We start from the raw sequence: 20,556 nt of genomic DNA, 5'->3' as shown, positions 1-20,556 counted from the left end.
CGGAGCTCTGCTCCTGTGTGCTTCTGCAGGAAATGACCCCTGGACATTAGTCTCAAAAGAGGGATGCCCTGGATCGTTCTCTAATAGGGATAGTGAGGAAGGCTGAGACCCATCCTGATGGGGGAGTCCAGATGGCTTGGGCTTAGTTGGGCTCCAACTCTACCGGTCCCCCCCCCCAAACCCAGAGCCCCAGGATCCTTGGTAGCCACCAGTCTAGAATGTAGAGACTGCAGCCTGTCCAGCAACAGATTCTGCTCTACAGGGGACAGACTCTCAAGGGAGGTAAGCAATTCAGTTTCCACCGGCTCATCCTAAGTGGCTGGAGGAAGTGGGATGTTGTCGGATCCAAGTGGGTTTCAAAAAGAATCAACTGTGGAAGGATAAGCACTTAGATGCTTGCTGTTGAGCCTCAACTGCCCCACTGAGGCCCTGACAAGGGAGTCACTACCGTATTCCTGAAAACCCATGCAAATGTAATCTGAAAAATCCTCTGCATCCATGATCACTGAAACATCGTATCTGGAACTCTTCTGAAAGGGAAGTATAAACAAAACCTCTGACAAAAAAGGCGGTTAGGTAAGATCTCTATCCTTAACAGGTCAACCCGCAGCTCAGGAATATCTAATAGCTGGCTTAGTAACTGGCTTAGATGAACACCCCAGCTTCCCTAGTAGCCCCAAAAGGCACGTCTCCTCTAAAGAGCTGGATTTTTTTTTAAGCCCCCGGAGGGGATTTTTTATTGATTTTTTAAACACTACAAAAACTAGAACAGAAAAAAGGGAAAGCTACATATAAGGGAGAAAGTAAAGAACCCACTACTAACTAAAAACCCAAGAGAGGAGATCTCCAACTAGCTTTTTATACTTCATTCAGACTTTTCATCTTTGTACTTCTTATGAACTGTGTCAATCTTTTAACCCTTTTAACCATCCCCAGTTACATTTAATTGCCCAATAACAGTGCCCCCTATCATCCCCTAGAACCAAAGTTCTCACAGGCACAATTCAGAGTCCTGCAGCCTTTACTTCTTCTTCTCTCTCTTCCGCAGTTTGTAGGAACTTTTCGGGGCTGATGCCCGCTGCTCAGTTTCCAGCTCTCCACTGGACTTATCGTCCTCTTCTTTTTTCTCGTCCTCTGGCCTTCCCAGCTGCTCCTTTAGAAACTCTTGACCTTTAAGAACAGAGTCAATCTTGATCTTGAATATTACTCCTCCTGGAAACAGCGATTTATATCCAATTGAGTTTGTTTGGAGGAAAAACACAAGTTTTTTTTCCCTTTCTGCGTTGTCTTACTTCAAATGGAATATCCTTTAGCATTCTGATAGCATTCTCCCCCACCTTCAGGGGTGTCGCGTCAACTGCTTTCAGGATAGCATCCCTGACGAGCTGGATTTTCAAAGTTACCACCAAAGGGTCCACAATAAGGTTGCCAAACTCCAGGTGGTGGCTGTAGATCCCCTGGGATTACAACTGATCTCCAGGTGACAGAGATTAGTTCACCTGGAGAAAATCACCACCTTGGAAATTGGGCTCAATGACATTATGATTACAACTGATCTCCAGGCTCCCAAACCCCGCCCTCCTCAGGCTCCAACCCCCCCCCCCCAAATCTCATGGTATTTCCCAACCCAGTGCTGGCAACCCTAGTCCAAAACAAAGCCCAGCCGGCACAGAAAACTGTGTAGGTGGATTCAGTCCCCTCCTTAAAAGAGAATGTTCAGGGTTCACTAGCACTAGCAGGTGGTTGGGGAATGGCTACTGCAGAGGGGGCAGGTTTCAATGCTTTAGGATCACCAGAACAGAAGTACCCCTTTATTTTGTGCATGGCTATGGGATCAAGCTGACAAGAAATTTTGTTCAAAGGTCTGATAGGTAGATCCATTTTGTACGCAAGAATTCAAAGACATTTGTGGTCCAGAATCAAACATGAATTATCCTCCCCAGTGTTGCCATAAAGACTCTTTTAATAGCACTGCCTTACTGGACTGTGAAGAGTTTGTGCCAGGACAATGGACAGAGCTGTGGTCCCATGTGAAGTGCCCAATACTGGACTATGGACTGTACACTGTGGCCAAGGGAAGCCTTGTGCCCAAGAAGCATGCCAGGCCAGATAGGGCCCAGAGACTACAGAAGACTTCTGCCTCTGCACCCCTGCATCAGCACAAGGACTGCGATGCAGACCAAGAGCCAGTTTGGTGTAGTGGTTAAGTGTGCGGACTCTAATCTGGGAATGCCGGGTTTGATTCCCCACTCCTCCACTTGCAGCTGCTGGATCACCTTGGGCAAGCCATAGTTCTGTCAGAGCTGCTCTCTCAAGGACAGTTCTCTCAGAGCTCTCTCAGCCCCACCTACCTCACAAGGTGTCTGTCGTGGGGAGGGGAAGGGAAAGGAGTTTGTAAGCCACTCTGAGACTCCAAGTGAAGGTCTACTAATCTCGCCGGACAGGTAACATATCACCCACCAATGATACTTCCTGCTAATGCAAATGCTGCTGTCTTTTCAACTCTAATTTCCTAGTTCTGTATTGTGTGTGTGAGTGCTTGCTTATTATTATTATTATTGTATGCTTGAGAGTTTATTAATTAAAAAGACCAATTATTTCAGCAACTTTGGTCTCCTCATCTATTCATGGGCTCTGGGACTTCTGACTCTGGTATACAAAGGTTATGTTCCTGCACTATATGCCCATTGCCTTTTAATAGTCATAATTCCCTCAAGCTTGTTAACAATACAAGGCAATTTGGCTAACATTGGGTGCTGGATAGCCAAGTGAACTCCCTGCACCCAGATTAGGAGTTGACTTTGGCATAGTGGGGAGTCCAGCATCAAGGGAGCAAACCTGTTTGTAGGTGTGACTGGGGACTCCAGGGAAAGAAAACAGTCCATTCTGGTCTGTTTGGGGCTAGGAGACTCCCCAGCCTTGCTAACTCTAGCCTGCTTACGGGTCATTAAAATTTGAAGAACAATGTCCACTGATAAGAAATTTAATTCCGTCCCCTCAGTAGTTTCAGAGTAAATAAATAGTAAATCAAGTCAATTAAATTCTGTTCTTTCTGTACACTCCAAATTGAGTCACAGGGGTCCAGATCAAAAAGCACTCCTCCTTATTCCTCTCTTCTCTCTTGTTTACCTTCCTCTTCTTCCAGCACCAGTCTTCCACAATAGCTCACAATCTCCAAACACCAAGAGGCACAGAAATCGTCAGGCTGAGACCGGCTCAACTGGAAGACGGCCTCTAAAATTTCAAACTTTTAAACTGAGTGCGTGGTTATCTGGTCCTTCTCCACCCATGTTGTCGGTCCCCAACAGATACTGATTTTTGTTGGTTCAGGGTCTTAAAAAATCAATGTAAATCAGCTGCTGCTGGTGGTACCTCGAGCTCCAACAGCTGTTATCAAATCCAGTTCAGAGGCTGTGAGGCCAGAATGGCCTCTGACACAAATATGTTAAAAGAAACTAAGATTAAAAACTGTAGCTTACCATGAAACAAGTGGATAAAAACATTATAGTCAGGCACAAATGTTATTTCCTAATAAAAATAAGGCTAAAAGTTAGTCCAGAGAAGGAAACTGAGCCAACTGAGCTAGAAGCTCCATGTCATTAGTTTTTAAAACTTCAATAAAGGTAAAGGTTCCCTTGCTCGAAAGCCAGTCGAATCTGACCCTAGGGTTGCGGTGCTCATCTCCATTTCAAAGCCGAAGAACCAGCGCTGCCCAAAGACGTTTCCGTGGTCATGTGGCTGGCATAACGAAACACCAAGGTAACGCTGTTACCTTCCCACTGAAGTGGTACCTATTTATCTACTTGCAATATCTTGCTTTCGAACTGCTAGGTTGGCAGGAGCTGGAACTAGAGATGGGAGCTCACTCCGTCATGCGGCAACTCGGGTCTCGAACTGCTGAACTACTGACCTTCCACAGCCTGCAGTTCAGCGTCTTAACCACTTTGTTAGGGAACAAGCCTGATATTTGTTTTATGGACTGCTTATTGCTACACAATGGACTGTGCACATACACGTGGGCTCAGAGAACTGTACGCTTTAGGTCACCTGTTGTGATGACACACATAGAGGGTGCCTGCACATACCTTACATGTAAATAAGGTTTCAGAAACACAGTTGCACAGCCTGGTGAAGAAGCACAAATCTCCATTATTGTTAGCAATGAAACAACAACTTTGGGAAGAGACAGCCACCATGGCAGACCTGCTTGCTGGTCACGTATCACCCATCGCCATGTAACTGCTTTGTTCCTGAGCTGGAATTTCCTGCCAGATGGACATTTGGTTATCAAAGGAACTGGCCAACCATCAGCACAACAAGGAAGCATCCTGACGCCTGGATTTCACACCTGTCCAGATGCCAATCCTTCTATTAAGGTTTTAGGTTACAATATTGGCCATCCCTCCTAGGTAACCTCCCTCCCTGCCTGCAACCAATAGGATTGTTTTTGGGACGGACTAACAGGTAGGTGGGTCAAGAGGTTGGCACAGTTACCACCCACCTCCCCTATAAGAGGGGAGAACCAGTAACCCGGCTCCTCCTAGCTAGCATTCCCCCAAGACAACCCCTGTCTACTTTTACTCCTCTTAAGTACCCCTTGCTATCCCCAACCCTGGCCTCTACTATTGATCTCTTGATCTATAGTCAGGAGACCCACGCGTTCCAGCTGGTTCTGGTCGTGTGGATTCCCTTTGTTTTCCATTTCTTCCCATCCATTCTTCATTGGAACAACCAAGCTTCAAGACAGATAAGTATAGCCCATCATCACCCTACCTGCTAATGCAACTGTGCTTATTTCCTACTTTAATCCTTAGGAACTTGATTGAATGTGTGAGTGCATCAGTATTGTTTGTATGAGACATATTTCTAGTAAAAGATATCGATTTAAACTACAACAGCCTCAGAATCCTTTACTGGTAACCCTTGGTGGGATCAGGGCCTTGGTATAAATTGGTAAGAACCCATTTATAAATTGCCAGTTGCTGTAAATAAAGCAATTCGGCTAACAACTTGAGCCACCGCAGCTCCTGTAAAACTTCAACAGAGTTGCACTATTTAGCAATGACAATTTCCAATACATTCCACACAGTACAAGCAGCCTTTTGAGAATTTAGATGGACTTAAATTTGAAAACCTATTACTGCGAGTTTGAATTAAGGCTACTTGCACAATGATGCCTCGGGTTCTTTCTGAAACTGTAATCTTCACTTCCCTACTGTTCATATGTAAATATAACATGTGCCTCTTGGAAATTGAAGAATTAACAAGATGGAAATCAAAATCTATGGGCGAGATTCCACCAAAGAAAAGGATCACGGAACAACAATGATGTGTGTTTATTAAAATAGAAGATAGGAAATGGCATGCACAGAAGCAGGGAAGATGCTACTGGCACCAACGTAATTGAATGAGAAGCAATCTTTAAAAAACCTCTACAAATATGTTAAATTCTCTGATCTCCTATGCTGGGAATAATTCTTTGGTTATGTTTTACCTGGAGATAATTTCCAGGGGAAAGATAGAACGTAAAACACTGACACACCAAAGGGAACATTATCTTACCAACGAGACAGACCCATTATGCCTTGCCTTTGTCTTCCAGTTGACCTACTCCAGAGGTCCCACTCCAATTTACTGGCAATTGTGGAAGCATGTTTGCTTCCCCTCCCCCAGACCTCTTGAAGGGAAAGAAGAGACAATTTGTGCATTCCCAGTCCCAGTGCTTTTTGCTCATCACTTGGAGCTTCACCTAAGAGGCAACCTGTCTTTTCCAAATTACTTCTTTGTAGTAAACGGTCCCTTGTTCACTCCCTAGACATAAATCAAACAATGCACGATGGAAGTGAGAAATGCAAAAACCGTTCAGAGAAGCTTAGCCAACACCAGTGCCCTTTAAGACCGACTTTCCTGCATTTATTTATTTGCTCACATTTATACTCTGCCCTTACCCAGGGTAGACTGCAAAGGTTAAAATGTCCAGTTATTTAATTCTGTGTTTTAAACAAGCCTCTTCAGCTTCAGCTTAAACCAAGGCACTCTGATGCTTACTCTGTTTTAACACAGTCCATTTACCCTGCTTGCATGGGGATCTGAACCTTTTCTCATCAATTTTTACTTCCAGTCATAAGCAAGTCAAAGCTCTGTTTCTTCCAGCGGATGATACTGCCCCATCCTCATATAAGGATCTTCCCCTCTCCCTCTCTCCAACAACCCTTGCAGTAGCTCATTAGTGTGGCAGAATTAAGACCCACTTCCAGATTCAAATTAACAAGCAAGGGAACATAAGACTGTCTTTATAATGAAGCAGGTTACAGGTCCATCTAACTGAACCACTGCAAAGCTCACAAAGCCACCATGACCTTAAAAATCTGCTTAAAAATCTTTTCCCTCTTTTTAGAAATTTTGCTAAATGAAGAGTTCTGGGGAACCTGAGAGACTGCACACTGTTATGGATCACTGAGTTGGTCCTAATAAATGTATTGCATAAGATTGTGTTCTTGGCTTTCAGGAAGGAAACAGACATCTCCATTTGTCTCCAGCATCTGGTAATGAGTGACATCTTATTTTTCCAACATTGACATTCTCTTGCCAGCCGCTGATCAATCAAAACAAAAACTATAAACTAAATCTTTTGTATTTCGTAGTGTTCCTTACTTGATCCCTGGAGCTTGTTCAGAGAACAAACACTTATTGCTTTTGGGGTAAAAAATCTGGAGACGAAAAATACCTTAGCAGGGATTAAGTGGCTGGCACCTTTCTAGCTATCTTTGCCCATCTTCTAAATATATCTGGCTAAGTGAAGCTGAATAACATTATCTGTTTCAGACATTACTGTTCAGATTGCAGAGCAATTTCTTTGCACAAACAATTGAGAATCTCCCAAGCTAGCAAACCGAAAACATTTCTCTTCAACCTAAGCATAAAATGTTTGGAGTGCTGGGGGAAAATTATGCAGCCATTAAGTTTATTCATGGATCCCAGTAGTAATGTATGGCTGCGAGAGTTGAACTATAAGGAAGGCCGAGCGCCGAAGAATAGATGCTTTCGAATAATAGTGCTGGAGAAGACTCTTGAGAGTTCCCTGGACTGCAAGGAGATCAAATCAGTTAATCCTAAAAGAAATCAACCCTGACAGAAGGCCAGATACTGAAGTTGAAGCTCAAATACTTTGGCCACCAAATGAGAAGGGAGCACTCACTGGAGAAGACCCTGATGCTGGGTCAAAGAAGAAGGGGACGGCAAAGGATGAGATGGTTAGACAGTGTCACCGATGCAACGAACATGAAATTGAGCAAACTTCAGAAGACGGCGGAAGACAGGAAGGCCTGGTGTGACCTGGTCCATGGGGTTGCGAAGAGTCGGACTCGACTGTGCGACTAAACAACAACAAAATATTCATGGATGAAACATGAGGGGGCATATTTCATGTAGGGATGAATGCCTTGACTCACTGCCATCACTGATTAGTCTAAGCTGATGATACCGACAGCTGAGCAGGAGAGGACCTCCTTCTATAAGGAGTGTAGAAGAAAAAGAAGGGAGAAGATGGTGAAACAATTAACAGGAAGGAAGTGGAGATGGAGGGAGCCCAGGGGAAAAATGGCAAAGGGCGACGAGGGAAGGACTATTACAGGGACAACAACAGTCCAAGAGATGCAAAGAAGACTAGGAAAGGTGGCGGCTTTAGCTTAAAATTTTGGAAATCTTAGATTAATACAAGACTTTTGACTCTATATAGACAGAACAACTACCATCATTACCACCATCACCACCATCAACTGGTTTGGGCAACAGCGGGGTGTGGAGATGGCCCTGGGATGAGCGAACTACAGCGTGGCGTGGAGCTGATACCACTGAACCACCCTCTTATTGAAGACTGATTTGAAACATCCAGAGCACTTGTAATATTGTTAATTATTGTTTTATCTTGTTTTTAAATTTGTTTTTATGTATTGGCATATGTGCCCTATTTGTGAGCAGCCCTGAGCCCGCTTGCGGGGAGGGTGGGCTCGAAATCTAATGATAAATAAATAAAAAAAACTTAATTTGCTTTAATAAGATTGACAGGAAAGCTTGGACAATATTTATTACACAGGTTTCGATCCCTCCCCCCACCCCCAACCTCGACATCAGGAAGCACTCTTATAAATAATTGAAACAAGGGCCATATGGCAATATAAAGCATCTGAGGAGGTCATGCAAGCAAGAAAGTAGGTATGCATTGATCCTAACTTCTTTGTTGCTAGAGGGCAGAGGAAACACCTGCTTTTCACATATGCCACTCTGATGTTTCCTGGGAAAGCAACTGGCAGGAAAAACTATACTTGAGTATAGGGCTTTTTGGGGGGGGGGGGGAAAGAGGTGCCAAAACTCTCAAGAAGGAAATGAAAATTTCAATCTGTACACTGAAAACTCATGAATTTTTAAACCTTCGGGGTAGGGCGGGATATAAATCCAAATATAAATAAATAAAATATATATATTTTTTTTTTGCTGAAGAGGTACTGGAACTCTGTTCTGGCGTGTTCCCCCAGAAAAAAAAGCCCTGCTTGGGTGGGATCATCAGATCACTGGACAGTGATAGCACATGCCTGAAGTTCCCATCCCCCGTGGCGGGATGGAGAATGACAAGGAAGGGAACTGAGACTACGGAACTAATAGAAAGCAGCACTGGTCTTTTTCTAGGCAGGACACAGGGAACACAGAGAACTTGGCACGCCACCCATCCTGCCTGCTGAAAGTGGCACAACGGTGAAACAAAATGCAAAACCAAAGCATTATTTGGTTTCATGTAAAATCACAAGCAGAGCCAGTGGGGTGCTGTAATGGGCACAGTGCCCCCTATATGACACACGTGGAGGAAGTTTGTATTCTGAATGCTTATATCAAGGAGTACATTCACTGTAGACAAACTGCATGGCTATTTTGCTTTATCTTTAAAAAAAAGATGGCGGGAAAACAAAAGGGACAGGATTACATGGAAACTGACAGCACTCACCATCGCAGTCGAAAAGAGCAAAAACCACATCACACACGTGGTCTGACAGCTCCACTTTCGCCACTGTCTTGGCAACCTGCTTCATAGTGTCTGAAAGGAAAATGAGGATTCATTGTAAGTCAGACGTCAATATGGTCCAGGAGATTAAAGAACACCCTTCTGATCTCTGTGGCTAGCATCAGAGGCGGGATCTTCAGCCCAGGACTAATCTGCCTACCACTTTCCCCTGAAGCAAGAAGTACTTCTAATTTCAAACACCCTTAGCAATTGGCCAGGCAAAAGGTGTTGAAACCAGCATGTAATTTCTCATCTAACTGCACTGCTGAAGCCAATTGAACCAGATGTAGCCTGTCGTTCTGCTGACGGGCATTTCATTACAATCCATTTGACACGGTAGCAGAGAAACCTGAAGAGAGATGGGTGAGCCCAGAAAGCGATGGACTCGAGCTTGAAAGGCTCAGGGATATGTGGGCTTCAGAAGCATTCCATACATTTAATGGGTAGAAGATGGATTTGAACCTGAAGCGTGAAGTCCACCAGGAGCCTCTCCTGAGGGCTAACCTCTCAAGAGAAATTAACGGAGATCCAGCGATTTTATCATTGTAACGCCCATTTGTTTTACTGGAGGTTGAACAACAGATTATCTCAGTGGACTGTGTGCATCAACAATTTAAAAAATTGCAATTGCCATAGAGGAAACAATACATTATAATCCAGACAAGCAACAAGCAGCTATGCATGAAGGAGAGACAGAGCATAATAAATCCCTATTAATCATCAGTAAATACACTCATTCTATACCAGTATTTTTCACGCCCACACAGAGGCACTCTCCTTCTCACAAGACAGACTTCTTTTTCCTCTGGAAAATTTTAGCGCTTGATAACCAGCTGAGAGAATTTCACCCCAAGCATACAACATGCAATAAAGAAAGTGAGAAACGATATTAAACTATATTATAGGATGTTCATTCACTTCTTGCTGGACCCCACAGAAGAGGAATCAAAGCAATCTCTGAAGAAAAGAACACAAGAAATGAACAGAATTAATAATTGTGCTTGGCAATCTGTAGGATCTTCCTCTACAGGGGAGAGATTTCTAATAAGAAGAGATCTAACCTATCTGAAGATGGGTAAGTATTTTCACATAGAAATGTGCCAGGGAAAATTCAGGGAGAAGGAAAGTTAGGGTAACTGTTCAGAGCCAGTAAACATTTCATAAATTGTTTTTCTTCAGAAGGAGGAGGAGGAGGAGGAGGAGGAGATTGGATTTATACCCTGCCCTTCACTACTCGAAGGAGTCTCAGAGTGGCTTACAATCCCCTTTCCCTCCCCTCCCTGCAACAGACACCCTGTGAGGTAGGTGGCACTGAGAGAGCTCTCCCAAGAACTGCCCTTAAGAGAACAGCTCTGAATGAACTTATGACTGACCCAAGGTCACACCAGCAACTGCAAGTGGAGAAGTTGGGAATCAAACCCAGTTCTCCCAGACTAGAGTCTGCGCTCCTAACCCCTACACCAAACTGGTTGGTGCACCTATGTGCCTTCTCCTACATTATGCAACTACTCCACGCTGTCTATTTGTCACTAGGGTTGACTTCAGACAGTGTGGGTTCTCGCAGGACCTATTCAGGAAATGGTTCTGCTCTAGAATACTACCTAGGTAGGGCCAAGGAATTGCCTGATAAGCTCCCCCTTGCCTTTTCCATGAGGAGAGAAGTAAATTAATTGATAGATTCTCGTGCTGTAGAATCCGAGAGATGTTTATGCAATGTGTGGTTTTCTCTGATGCTGTGAGATGGGAGCTTCCTGATTAATTTGTTCTGTTCTTCCTGCTGTGAGAAAAAAATAGTTAGGAATGCCATGTGAGAGTCGGGCACATTCTCAGTCTCTCCAGACAGAATCCCAGGAACAAAGGATCCCAAGTAGAGTAGACTATTAATTCACAAACAGCTATCCCTTTTAGAGCTGGAAACCAGCCACTGATTTTACGGAGTGAGGACACACTCAACAATTAATTGTGGTCGGTTGGTAGATGTAGTTTCTAATAATAATTTTTGAAAACAACTGGCATAATCATTAACAGCGCAATCCCTTTGGAAATGCTTATTCAGGATTATAGCTACTTAGTTCTCCCTTTGCTCTCCTATGACTGTCCTCATTAGTTTCCTTCCACCCACACCTGCACTAAAGAGGCTGATGGAAATACTGCAGACCTCATCACAATGAACAGCAAGGTCCTGCAGAGCCAACCGTCACCTCTCCCCTTGGATTCCTTCCTGTTCAGTGGTGCAAAGCAGGCCGATGTCTTACTAGAGGTTAATGACCTGAAGAATGGCCTCCTCAGTTAACAAGGAAAGGAAGCAACTTGGCATTCGACATAATGGAGCCCCTTGACCTGCTAAGACACATCACCAGCGTGAACATTTCAAAGCACTGTCACTGAAAAGCAGTGCACAACACCACTCGCAGGTTTTATCCTGGATTTTGTTTTCAGGGTGGAACTGCTGATCTCTCAAAACTTAAAAAAAAATTAGTGACTCAGACGAGATGCCTCTGTGTCTTACTCCATATGTTCCTTTCCTAGTCTAGTAATCCTGTTGATGAGAGCATGAAATTACACAGGGCTTGAGCAAAGTCAGTTATATATCTCCGCTGTCTGTATGTAGAGGGAGAACATGGCTGTGTCTTTTTTTAGGGGAAGAGACCATTCTAAAGCTGTGAGGCACCCATCAAGAGTGCTTTTTTTATGTACTCTAACAGAGTGCTCCTTGACAGGAGACACAAAAAGAAGGCACTGTACTACTGTCTCAGATACACCTAAGTGAAGCCGCATGGGGCTTTGACTCCTTCCTGGAAAATGGTGTGAGTACACTGCATGCACACTGAGGCTCTAGAATAATATTCTCCTGCAAGAATGAGATGGAGCAAGAGAGGCGGTCAACAAATGGTCAGCCCATGTGCCAAGGAGCAATGGTTGCCAGGGCAGCCTTCAACAATGCACCGAGAAGAAGCAAGCTATGGAAAAAGCCGGGCAACTGCCAGGTTGTCAGGATAGCACCAGCACACTTAGCAGGCAAAGTCCCAGATCCCTTGTGAGGTCTTTCTGCAAGACCAGCAATTTGTATTTTGTTAGTCAATTTAAGGCAAAGCAAGTCTCAAGTCCAGGAATAATTAATCCAGATACGGTCGTCAAAATAGCTGGCTCACCTTGGAATGATCAGGAAGATGACTACAGATGAAAGATCTCCTCCTGGTTATGGGTCTAATAGAGAGGTGGAGGTGGGGAAGGAATTTCAGAAGAGCTGTCCAAGGACTCTCCTTCCATTGGGAGTCCCAGACTCATCTCAGCAATGTATATATATTGATGTTCCTAGCTTAGAATGGCTAGTGTTGCATTAGGAAAGAAACATGCAAGCAGGAAGGCGTGTAAGCTCTGAACACAGAAACGGCTTGGGTCTCTTTGCCTCCCATTCAAGTTTGTGCTCTGACAAAAACCATCCACACAATCAAGGCATTTGCACTTTTCTCTAGCATCTGAGGTTGTTCCAGTTTTCACTGCTTATCATAAGCCACTGTGAACCATGCAGGAAGGCAAGATATAAATGTTTTAATAAATAAATAAATAGGTGTGACCTAGGTTCAGCATCAGTGGGGTTCACACACACAAGCTTCCACGGCAGGGTGGGGATTTGAAAGTGCATCTCCCAGATCCTAGTCAGACTTTCGAACTACTACACCACACTGACTCTCCTGAGGTTAGTTTGCCTCTGAAGTTCCATCATGCCATTGGCCAAAGATTAGTGAAAATGTTGCTTCTAAACTTCACAGCAGTTTGCATGCAAATATGGAGCTGTCTTAACACAGAGTTGGATTACCACTGGTCTATCCAGGTCAGTATGATCTACTCAAACTCGCAAGCAACTCTCCAGGGTCTCAGTTTAGAGATCTTCCATACTGGATCCTTTAAAATTAAGATACTTGGGTCTGAACCTGGGATCTTTGTCATGTAAAGCAGAGTAGCCATGGCCCCTCTCAGTTCTGTCCAAGCGTGTGCTGGCCACAAGAAAACTCAAAATGATGCAGTACTTCAAACTGAAATGAACACTGAATTGCGAATTCAAATAAAAAGCTGCTAAAGAAGGAAACTATTTCCCCCCAGACTCTCACTGACTGTAACTGCTAGCCTTGGGTATCCAGTGTGAAGTCACCCACATGAGGAGCAAGCAAATTCTGGCAGATGCCAAAGCAAAATTTGCTCCACATAGTGCAACCTTTTGCTTGCTGTCTGTCAATAAGCATTTATCAAGTTTATGGGACCGACCGAGACATGCAGCCCTCCAGAAGCAGGGCCAGAAGTCTCTGCCTTGGGTTTTTAAAAAACAAATGAAACATGGAAAAAAGTAGTGGCAGGCCCTGTTGACATCACTACTACTATATACGTGAAAATGTAAATTACAGGGAACATTTTTACACAGTTCAGGAACATATTCATGCCATTAGCTGTATTTTAAATTCTACGGCCACTGGTCTATCAAGGTCAGTGTTGTCTCCTCATACCATCGGCATCTCCCCAGGGTCTCAGGCAGAGGTCTTTCACTTCACCTTCTGCCGCATCCTTTCAGCAGCAGATCCTGGGGATTGAACTTGAGACCCTCCGCAGGCAAAGCAGAGGTTCTGCTACTGAGCCAGAAATTCTCCCCTCACTCTTGGGGGGGGGGGAGACACTCTGGAGGTTGCACCCTCCGGGTATTTATATTACAGGCAGCTTCCACATGAAGGATTTGCTCTGCCCTAGCTTTCAAACTGCAGCAAGGTTTCCTCAAAGCATCCATATGTCGTTGTCCTCCCTTTGCTCTGATGTGTCTGGAAAGTGCTTTGAACTGTCGCTTCTGAGGAAACATTGAGGTCAAGTCAGGGTTTCCTACGGACGACCAACACCATTTCCCCTCGCATTTCCCTCACACCTGCCTTTTCTGCTGCATCTGCAGCAACAATAAACCCTCAACAGGGAAACATCCTCATGTGGAAACAGCGTGGTATCTGAATATTTTTTTACAGCACAGTACCTTCACTTGGAATACTCCTGTGTACTGGAAAAATAAATATGAGAGGCGGTCCTGAGAGCCATACTTTGTGACCCTGTAAAGCTTCCACTGTGCGTCAGAAGAAGGTAAATGAACAGCATTTCTGTGACCAGCAGTCCTTTCTCATTGAGCCAAAAGCGGGGGTGGTGTGGTGGGGGCTGTGTTTTACCAGACTGTAGCCTTTTTGTTTTTAATCTACAGAGAAACACAATCTTAATGCTCTAAATATTTCTTCCACAAGCACAGGCAAAGCCCCTGTACGTTGTCTAAGTCACAGAAAAAGTTCCACAACACATCCCCTGTATCTTTTGAGACACTCTCTGTACCATATGCCAGTGTATCTGTGAATGCCTTTTAATCTCACTGCAAGCTATGAGTGGGCAGGGAGTGTCAAAATTTACCCTAAGAAGTGTGGGGAAAACCACCCCTAATTCCCAAGTAATTTCTGTAGAAAAATCTGGCTCAGTTGGGCAAAACAATTCTGAATCATTCTTTTGCCAAACAAACAGCAGGGGAACCTCATTATGTGTAACCAATGCTCACACGAAGCCACATGGTAAATGATACTGCATCGCTCAAGGTTTCAAGGAGAAAACAAGTATAGATACATCAAGGGAAAACACCAAGTCCATTTATGGCTTGCCAGTGCTTTAGGCTAATAACAATTATAAAATGTGCACACTTGTTTAGTTTGTTGGGGGGGGGGGACCCTCCAACAGCACATCTTTTATCTGAATGATTCCCCTTAAGCATAAATTACACTTGGGGAGATTCAAGGCATTTGACTTGATAATGAACAGTAATTCAAGCTAATAGGAAGTGCTGGATGAAGGCAATCATTAGCCCTACTGGAAAAAAAGAGAAGGGGGGGGAGCTCTGCAACAGCCTGTTGAGGCTTAATCTATTTGTACATGCATCAAACAGCCATGAATCATAATTAAATTAGAGCAATGGAGTTGGTTCCCCTCCTCCAACTTTTAAAGGGCAGTCAAGCCCATTAAACCGCAGGGGTTTTTGCATCTATTGCCACTCCACATTGAGTGTTAACCATGGTTCACCTTCCCATTTAGGTTGATAAGGACATGCCTAACGAACAACAGACCCAACCCCAAATGGGTTGATGTTCCACCTTCCACAATGCCTCTAGAGAACAGAGGCAACAAAACAAAACAAAAAACCCCCCAAAAACCTTGCAGCTGTCTTGCTGTTAATGAATCTTGGGTCAAGCTGACACAAAGCAGATGGGATGAGCACACCTCTGCATAATGCTGTTCATGCAGATAACTTGGCAGAGAATTGCTATTGCCTCTCTGGAAACGGCTTTCACGAGCATCCTCTGTGATACCCAGCAATGAAGATTTAATATGCTGAGCAGAGGTAATCACCTTGACTAAAACCGGACTGAAAGAATTGATCAGAATCACAAGAACTTCATCTACTGAATGAATCACAAGAACTTCATCTACTGAATGATTGTGGACTCCTCTCCTTTGTTGAAGCTTATGGTCAGTCAAACCATTAACATTTAAAGGTGCCATTAGACTTCTTTAAGAATCTCACTGTCTTTCTTTTATACAAGCAGCTGACACACAAGCACTTAAGTCCATATAAACAGCATGGTCCATTATATGGGCTCATGCAAAGGGCTTTGGCTGGCCCAGTAGAATTTTTGACACTTTTACTTTGAGCAAGCGGACTCTCATTTCACACCATAAACTGCTTTTGAGATGCTCGTTGATTTCATAGGAATACTTTAATTTCGGGGCTTCCGGTTGATGGCGGCACGCTCACGGACTCACCTCCTGGACCTCCCAAGGGTGTCTCCGTGCTCTGGCGGACGGAGGGGGTGAGCAGGCTCATAACCCACCCCAGGAGCCTGGGGAAGGGCACCTGGCCAAGGAGCTTTGAGGAGGTAGCCTCTTCTCTGGCCAAATGCCAGAGAATCGAGGCTCCCCCTTGCTCCAGTGGTCCGTCCAGCCGAGAGACCTGATGGTACAAGTGAAGCTAGCTGGGTCAAGCACAGGAGATCAGGCATTTGAAATGATGAATGAAGAGGGGTCGGAAGACCAACTATGAATGTGAGTCAAATGAGAACTGATTTTTAAACGAAAAGACACTCCTTACCCGAAGCGGCGAAACGGCAGAAGCGAGTGGTGGGAGGGACGCCTCCCATGCCCATAAATCATTGAGCGAAAGGGGAGGGAGTGGAAGAATAAACAAGAAATTGCCCAGAAGTAATCATCCATCGAGCTATACAGATAAGCGCATATTCAGAGACTTTAAAATTTATTGCAAAAGCAAACAAACGAGAAAAAGATGGCGGGGAAGAGGGACAGAGACAAAGAGAAACTTTTAAAAGCGAAACTAGAGTTCCCGAAGCTGGAAACGACCAGTGAGACGACGAAGGCGATGACAGAGATCATGCGCCCTCTGCTGGAACAGCTCAATGTCTTTAAAGAACAGATGTCTGTTGTAACAGCGAATATTACTGCACAACAAAAGCAGCTGCAAGTTGTGACAACAAGCATTACTGCTCAACAAACGCAAATAACGGATTTGATTCAAGTAATGAAGCAGGATACTGAAAAAGTAAAGGAAATGGCTGAGAACGCAGATAATGATGGGGAAAGTGCAAAAATTGGAAAAGAAAACTGTATCTTTGGAAGATCAGACGCTGCAAGTGCAAATGGATAAGACTAATGTGGTCCTGCGCTTCCAAGGGGTGCCAGAGAAAAGAGGAGAGAATCTTAAAGAACTTACTTGCCCCAGTAGCAGATATAAAGGCGGACTTGCTACTCAACGACATGGATGTGGCCTACAGATCATATTCAGGATACATAAAGTAAAATAATCTGCCTGGGGAAATTGTAGTAAGATTCTCAAAGAGGCACATCAGGGATGCTATCCTGAAAGCAGTTGCTGCGACACCCCTGAAGGTGGGGGAGAATGCTGTCAGAACACTAAAGGATATTCCATTTGAAGTAAGACAACGCAGAAAGAAATACAAAGAACTTGTGTTTTTCCTCCAAACAAACTCAATTGGATATAAATGGCTGTTTCCAGAAGGAGTAATATTCAAGATCAAGGAGAAGAAGGTCAAGATTGACTCTGTTCTTAAAGCTCAAGAGTTTCTAAAGGAGCAGCTGGGAAGGCCAGAGGACGAGAAAAAAGAAGAGGACGATAAGTCCAGTGGAGAGCTGAAAACTGAGCAGCGGGCATCAGCCCCGAAAAGTTCCTACAAACTGCGGAAGAGAGAGAAGAAGAAGTAAAGGCTGCAGGACTCTGAATTGTGCCTTTGAGAACTTTGGTTCTAGGGGATGATGGGGAGCACTGTTATTGGGCAATTAAATGTAACTGGGGATGGTTAAAAGGGTTAAAAGATTGACACAGTTCATAAGAAGTACAAAGATGAAAAGTCTGAATGAAGTATAAAAAGCTAGTTGGAGATCTCCTCTCTTGGGTTTTTAGTTAGTAGTGGGTTCTTTACTTTCTCCCTTATATGTAGCTTTCCCTTTCCGTTTTTTCTGTTCTAGTTTTTGAACTGTTTAAAAAATCAATAAAAAATCCCCTCCGGGGGCTTAAAAAAGAAGAGGAATACTTTAATTTATTTATTTATTTGGCCATGAAGTTGCAGCTGACTTATGGCTATCTTGTAGGGTTTTCAAGGCAAGAGATGTTCAGAGGTGATTTGCCATTGCCTGCCTCTGTGTAGCGACTCTGGTATTCCTTGGCTGGTCCATCCAAAAACTGACCAGGGCAACCCCAGCTTTAATCTCCCAATGGAGACCTTACCTGGGTGGTAGGTTAGGCTGAGAGAGTGCGACTGGCCCAAGATCACCCAGCAAGCTTCCATGGCAGAGTGGGGATTCGAACCTGAATCCCCTGGATCTAGTCTGACACTCTAACTACTACACGAAGGGCTGCAGTGGGAAAGAAAGTAGCCTAAAACCTCTCCAGGTTCTTTATTTTAAAATATTTCCACGCCATATTTCTTTTGGAAAACTCAAGATGACCTACAAGTTAGCAATTACGATACATTACAAAAAAACAACACACCAGTCTATAGAGATGAGCAATTTGGCCTTTTCAGAATTCACCAAATCATGCCATATTCCAGAATATTTCCTAACCCAACATTACAGTTCTGGATATTTGGAATTCCAGTGGCTGGGCTGCCAATGAAATGAAAATTAAATACGTTCCCTCTAGGCAGCCTGGAACCAAGAGTGTGTTACTATGTGACCATTTGCATTTGCATATTGCCTGTATTGTGTTTATGATATGTTGCTTACCTGTATGAATATCTGTGCTTTTGAGAGCCAGAGGCTCATTGCTATGTGTGTGTGTTGCTATACTGCAATGGCAGGCCTTGCACCCCGAGGTCGCCCACGGTGGGGGCCTGACAGGGATGCCTGCCATCGAGTATCTTGCTTGCCATGGAAATTTCCACTGCACCCTGGTCAACAGCAGATGCCTGCTCTGGAATGTTGCAATGTGCCCCAGTACCAACGAGGTCACCATTTGGGGTACACAGAGAGACGCTTGGATGAGCAACAGATCTGACCAGCATTGATGGACGGTGGGAAGGAGTACAATTCCTCCTCGTTATCTGGCTTGGCATCAAAGAGACAACATCTTTTATGGCTTGGGTACCCAACATCTGGCAGCAGCAAAGGAGTTGCCAAGGAGACGGAGGTGCAACCATCACCAAATGGCCCCGCTTTGATGTAGGATAGAAGAATCTGCATATTACCCACTACCCCTCTTTGTAGGACGTCACCCCTGCCCAACCTATAGCCTAGGAGTAGAGGACGTAACATAAGTTTTATGGTAGACAGAGACTGCCCCAAAAAGCAGCTCTTAAAAGGAGAAACAATCCTTTGTTCTCCGGCTAGCTCACCCTTACCCCTAGTTGCACTAAGGTGCTGCAGGTAACTCTTAAGTTCCCCGGAGTCGCGACCAGGGAGCGCACACGTGGCTGTGGCTGGTCCCAGTCTTTGTGTGTCTAGAGTCCACCCGCTGTTGCCTTGGCTGCCCGTCTTGGAGAAGATTTCTTCCCTCAGTCGGATCTCAGATAAGTATGACCGTATACCTCAGAGTCATTCCCCTTGTTTGATGCTTTTTGTTGTTTTTCATGCTTATGGTTTTCTTACCCTATTGTAACTGAGGAGCTTGTGTGAATTTGTGCGCATCTGTTTTTGGTATGTCTGAACAATTGCTTTAGTAAAGACAACTTGATTTTAACCCCTAGCTGTTGTCTGTCTTCCTGGGACATAGCAGGCTTTCGACACGTGTCAAATCCAACCTCTGTATACACGGGTTTTGAACTCACGCACCGCCCGCCTCTGTACTCAGAGCCAATCCGGGCTCCCAGAACCGGTTCCGGTCCGGGTAACAAGTGGTCTGGGCAAAGAGCCAAGAGCCCCTTGACTGATGTTGGTGTTGGTTTGCCAAGGAAGTGGGGGGCTTAGGGGGGGTGTTAAAGCACAGTCTTTGATTGATGTCTGCCTGCACTGAGGGAATCTTGAAGCAGATTCAGACAACAGAAAGTACTTCCACGTCAATCCTTTCCAGTGGAAAAACAGGCACTGCTGCTTCACAGTCCCCCTGCTGTCCTGTGACTACTTACTGTTGATTAAATTGCTGCCTGCTGAAACTGTGCTTTCTATGTCCCTTTCGAAGCACCTCATCCTTCACTGGCTTCCCACTCTTCTACCCCGTAGAGCACATGATAGTTCAATATCTAGGAATAAGATTTAGGACTGGTAGATTCACAGCTTAATTAGACTGTAGACCAAAAGGAAAAATATATTTCATTTAGGCCCCCTTTTGCAGTATATTAAGGCATAAGAATAAGGTTGTTAGGTTTATACAGTAGATTTATAGGCTTTGTCTACATATGTTTGCAAGACAAATGCTCATTTTTGTCTGTGTTTTGCTGATAGAAACCTTTAAAAAGCAGCTTGTCTTATTTTTATTGGAAAATGAGAGTTTCCTGTTGACCTTAATCGTATTCTGAATATTCAGAAATTCCAATCACAAAAATCCAAATCCGAATTTTGGTGCAGGTGTACTTCCATCACCACCAACAGCACCACACTATTACAAACAAAAAGAGTGAAAGTATGACAAACAAAAAACAATCCCACTATGCTAATTAAAAAAGACAGGTTGCTTACCTGTAACTGGTGATCTTCGAGTGGTCATCTGTGCATTCACACCCTTGGGAATAGACTGCGCCTGCGCTGACCATGTTCGGTACCATTAGCAAGTCAAAGGGATTTTCGCGCCCACTCCCAGGTCACACGCCAGGCTCCACTGCGCATGACCAAGGAGGGGCACGCAGATCCTGCCAGTTCCTTCTGACCGCCGCCCAACAGCCTTCAAAGAACAAGATGAAGGGCCGAGAGCAGAGGGGAAGGAGGGCGGGTGGTGTGAATGCACAGATGACCACTCGAAGATCACCAGTTAC

General features: G+C 44.4%; 1 protein-coding gene across 3 annotated transcripts in view; it reads right to left on the bottom strand.

Moving 5' to 3' along the window:
- MICU1 (mitochondrial calcium uptake 1) overlaps positions 1-20,556 on the bottom strand; it is a 267,507-nt gene that overhangs the window by 15,942 nt on the left and 231,009 nt on the right. For all 3 annotated transcript variants that reach the window (XM_015410185.1, XM_015410186.1, XM_015410187.1), the window contains one exon: positions 8,999-9,088. In XM_015410185.1, coding sequence (XP_015265671.1) covers positions 8,999-9,088 — 90 coding nt within the window. The remainder of the gene's footprint in view (positions 1-8,998; positions 9,089-20,556) is intronic.

Source organism: Gekko japonicus, unplaced genomic scaffold (assembly GCF_001447785.1).
Source record: "Gekko japonicus isolate JY-2015 unplaced genomic scaffold, Gekko_japonicus_V1.1 scaffold889, whole genome shotgun sequence".
In the NCBI taxonomy this organism is placed as follows: domain Eukaryota; kingdom Metazoa; phylum Chordata; class Lepidosauria; order Squamata; family Gekkonidae; genus Gekko; species Gekko japonicus.
Note: the sequence above shows the minus strand (reverse complement) of the source record. Positions and strands in the feature narration are given on the sequence as shown.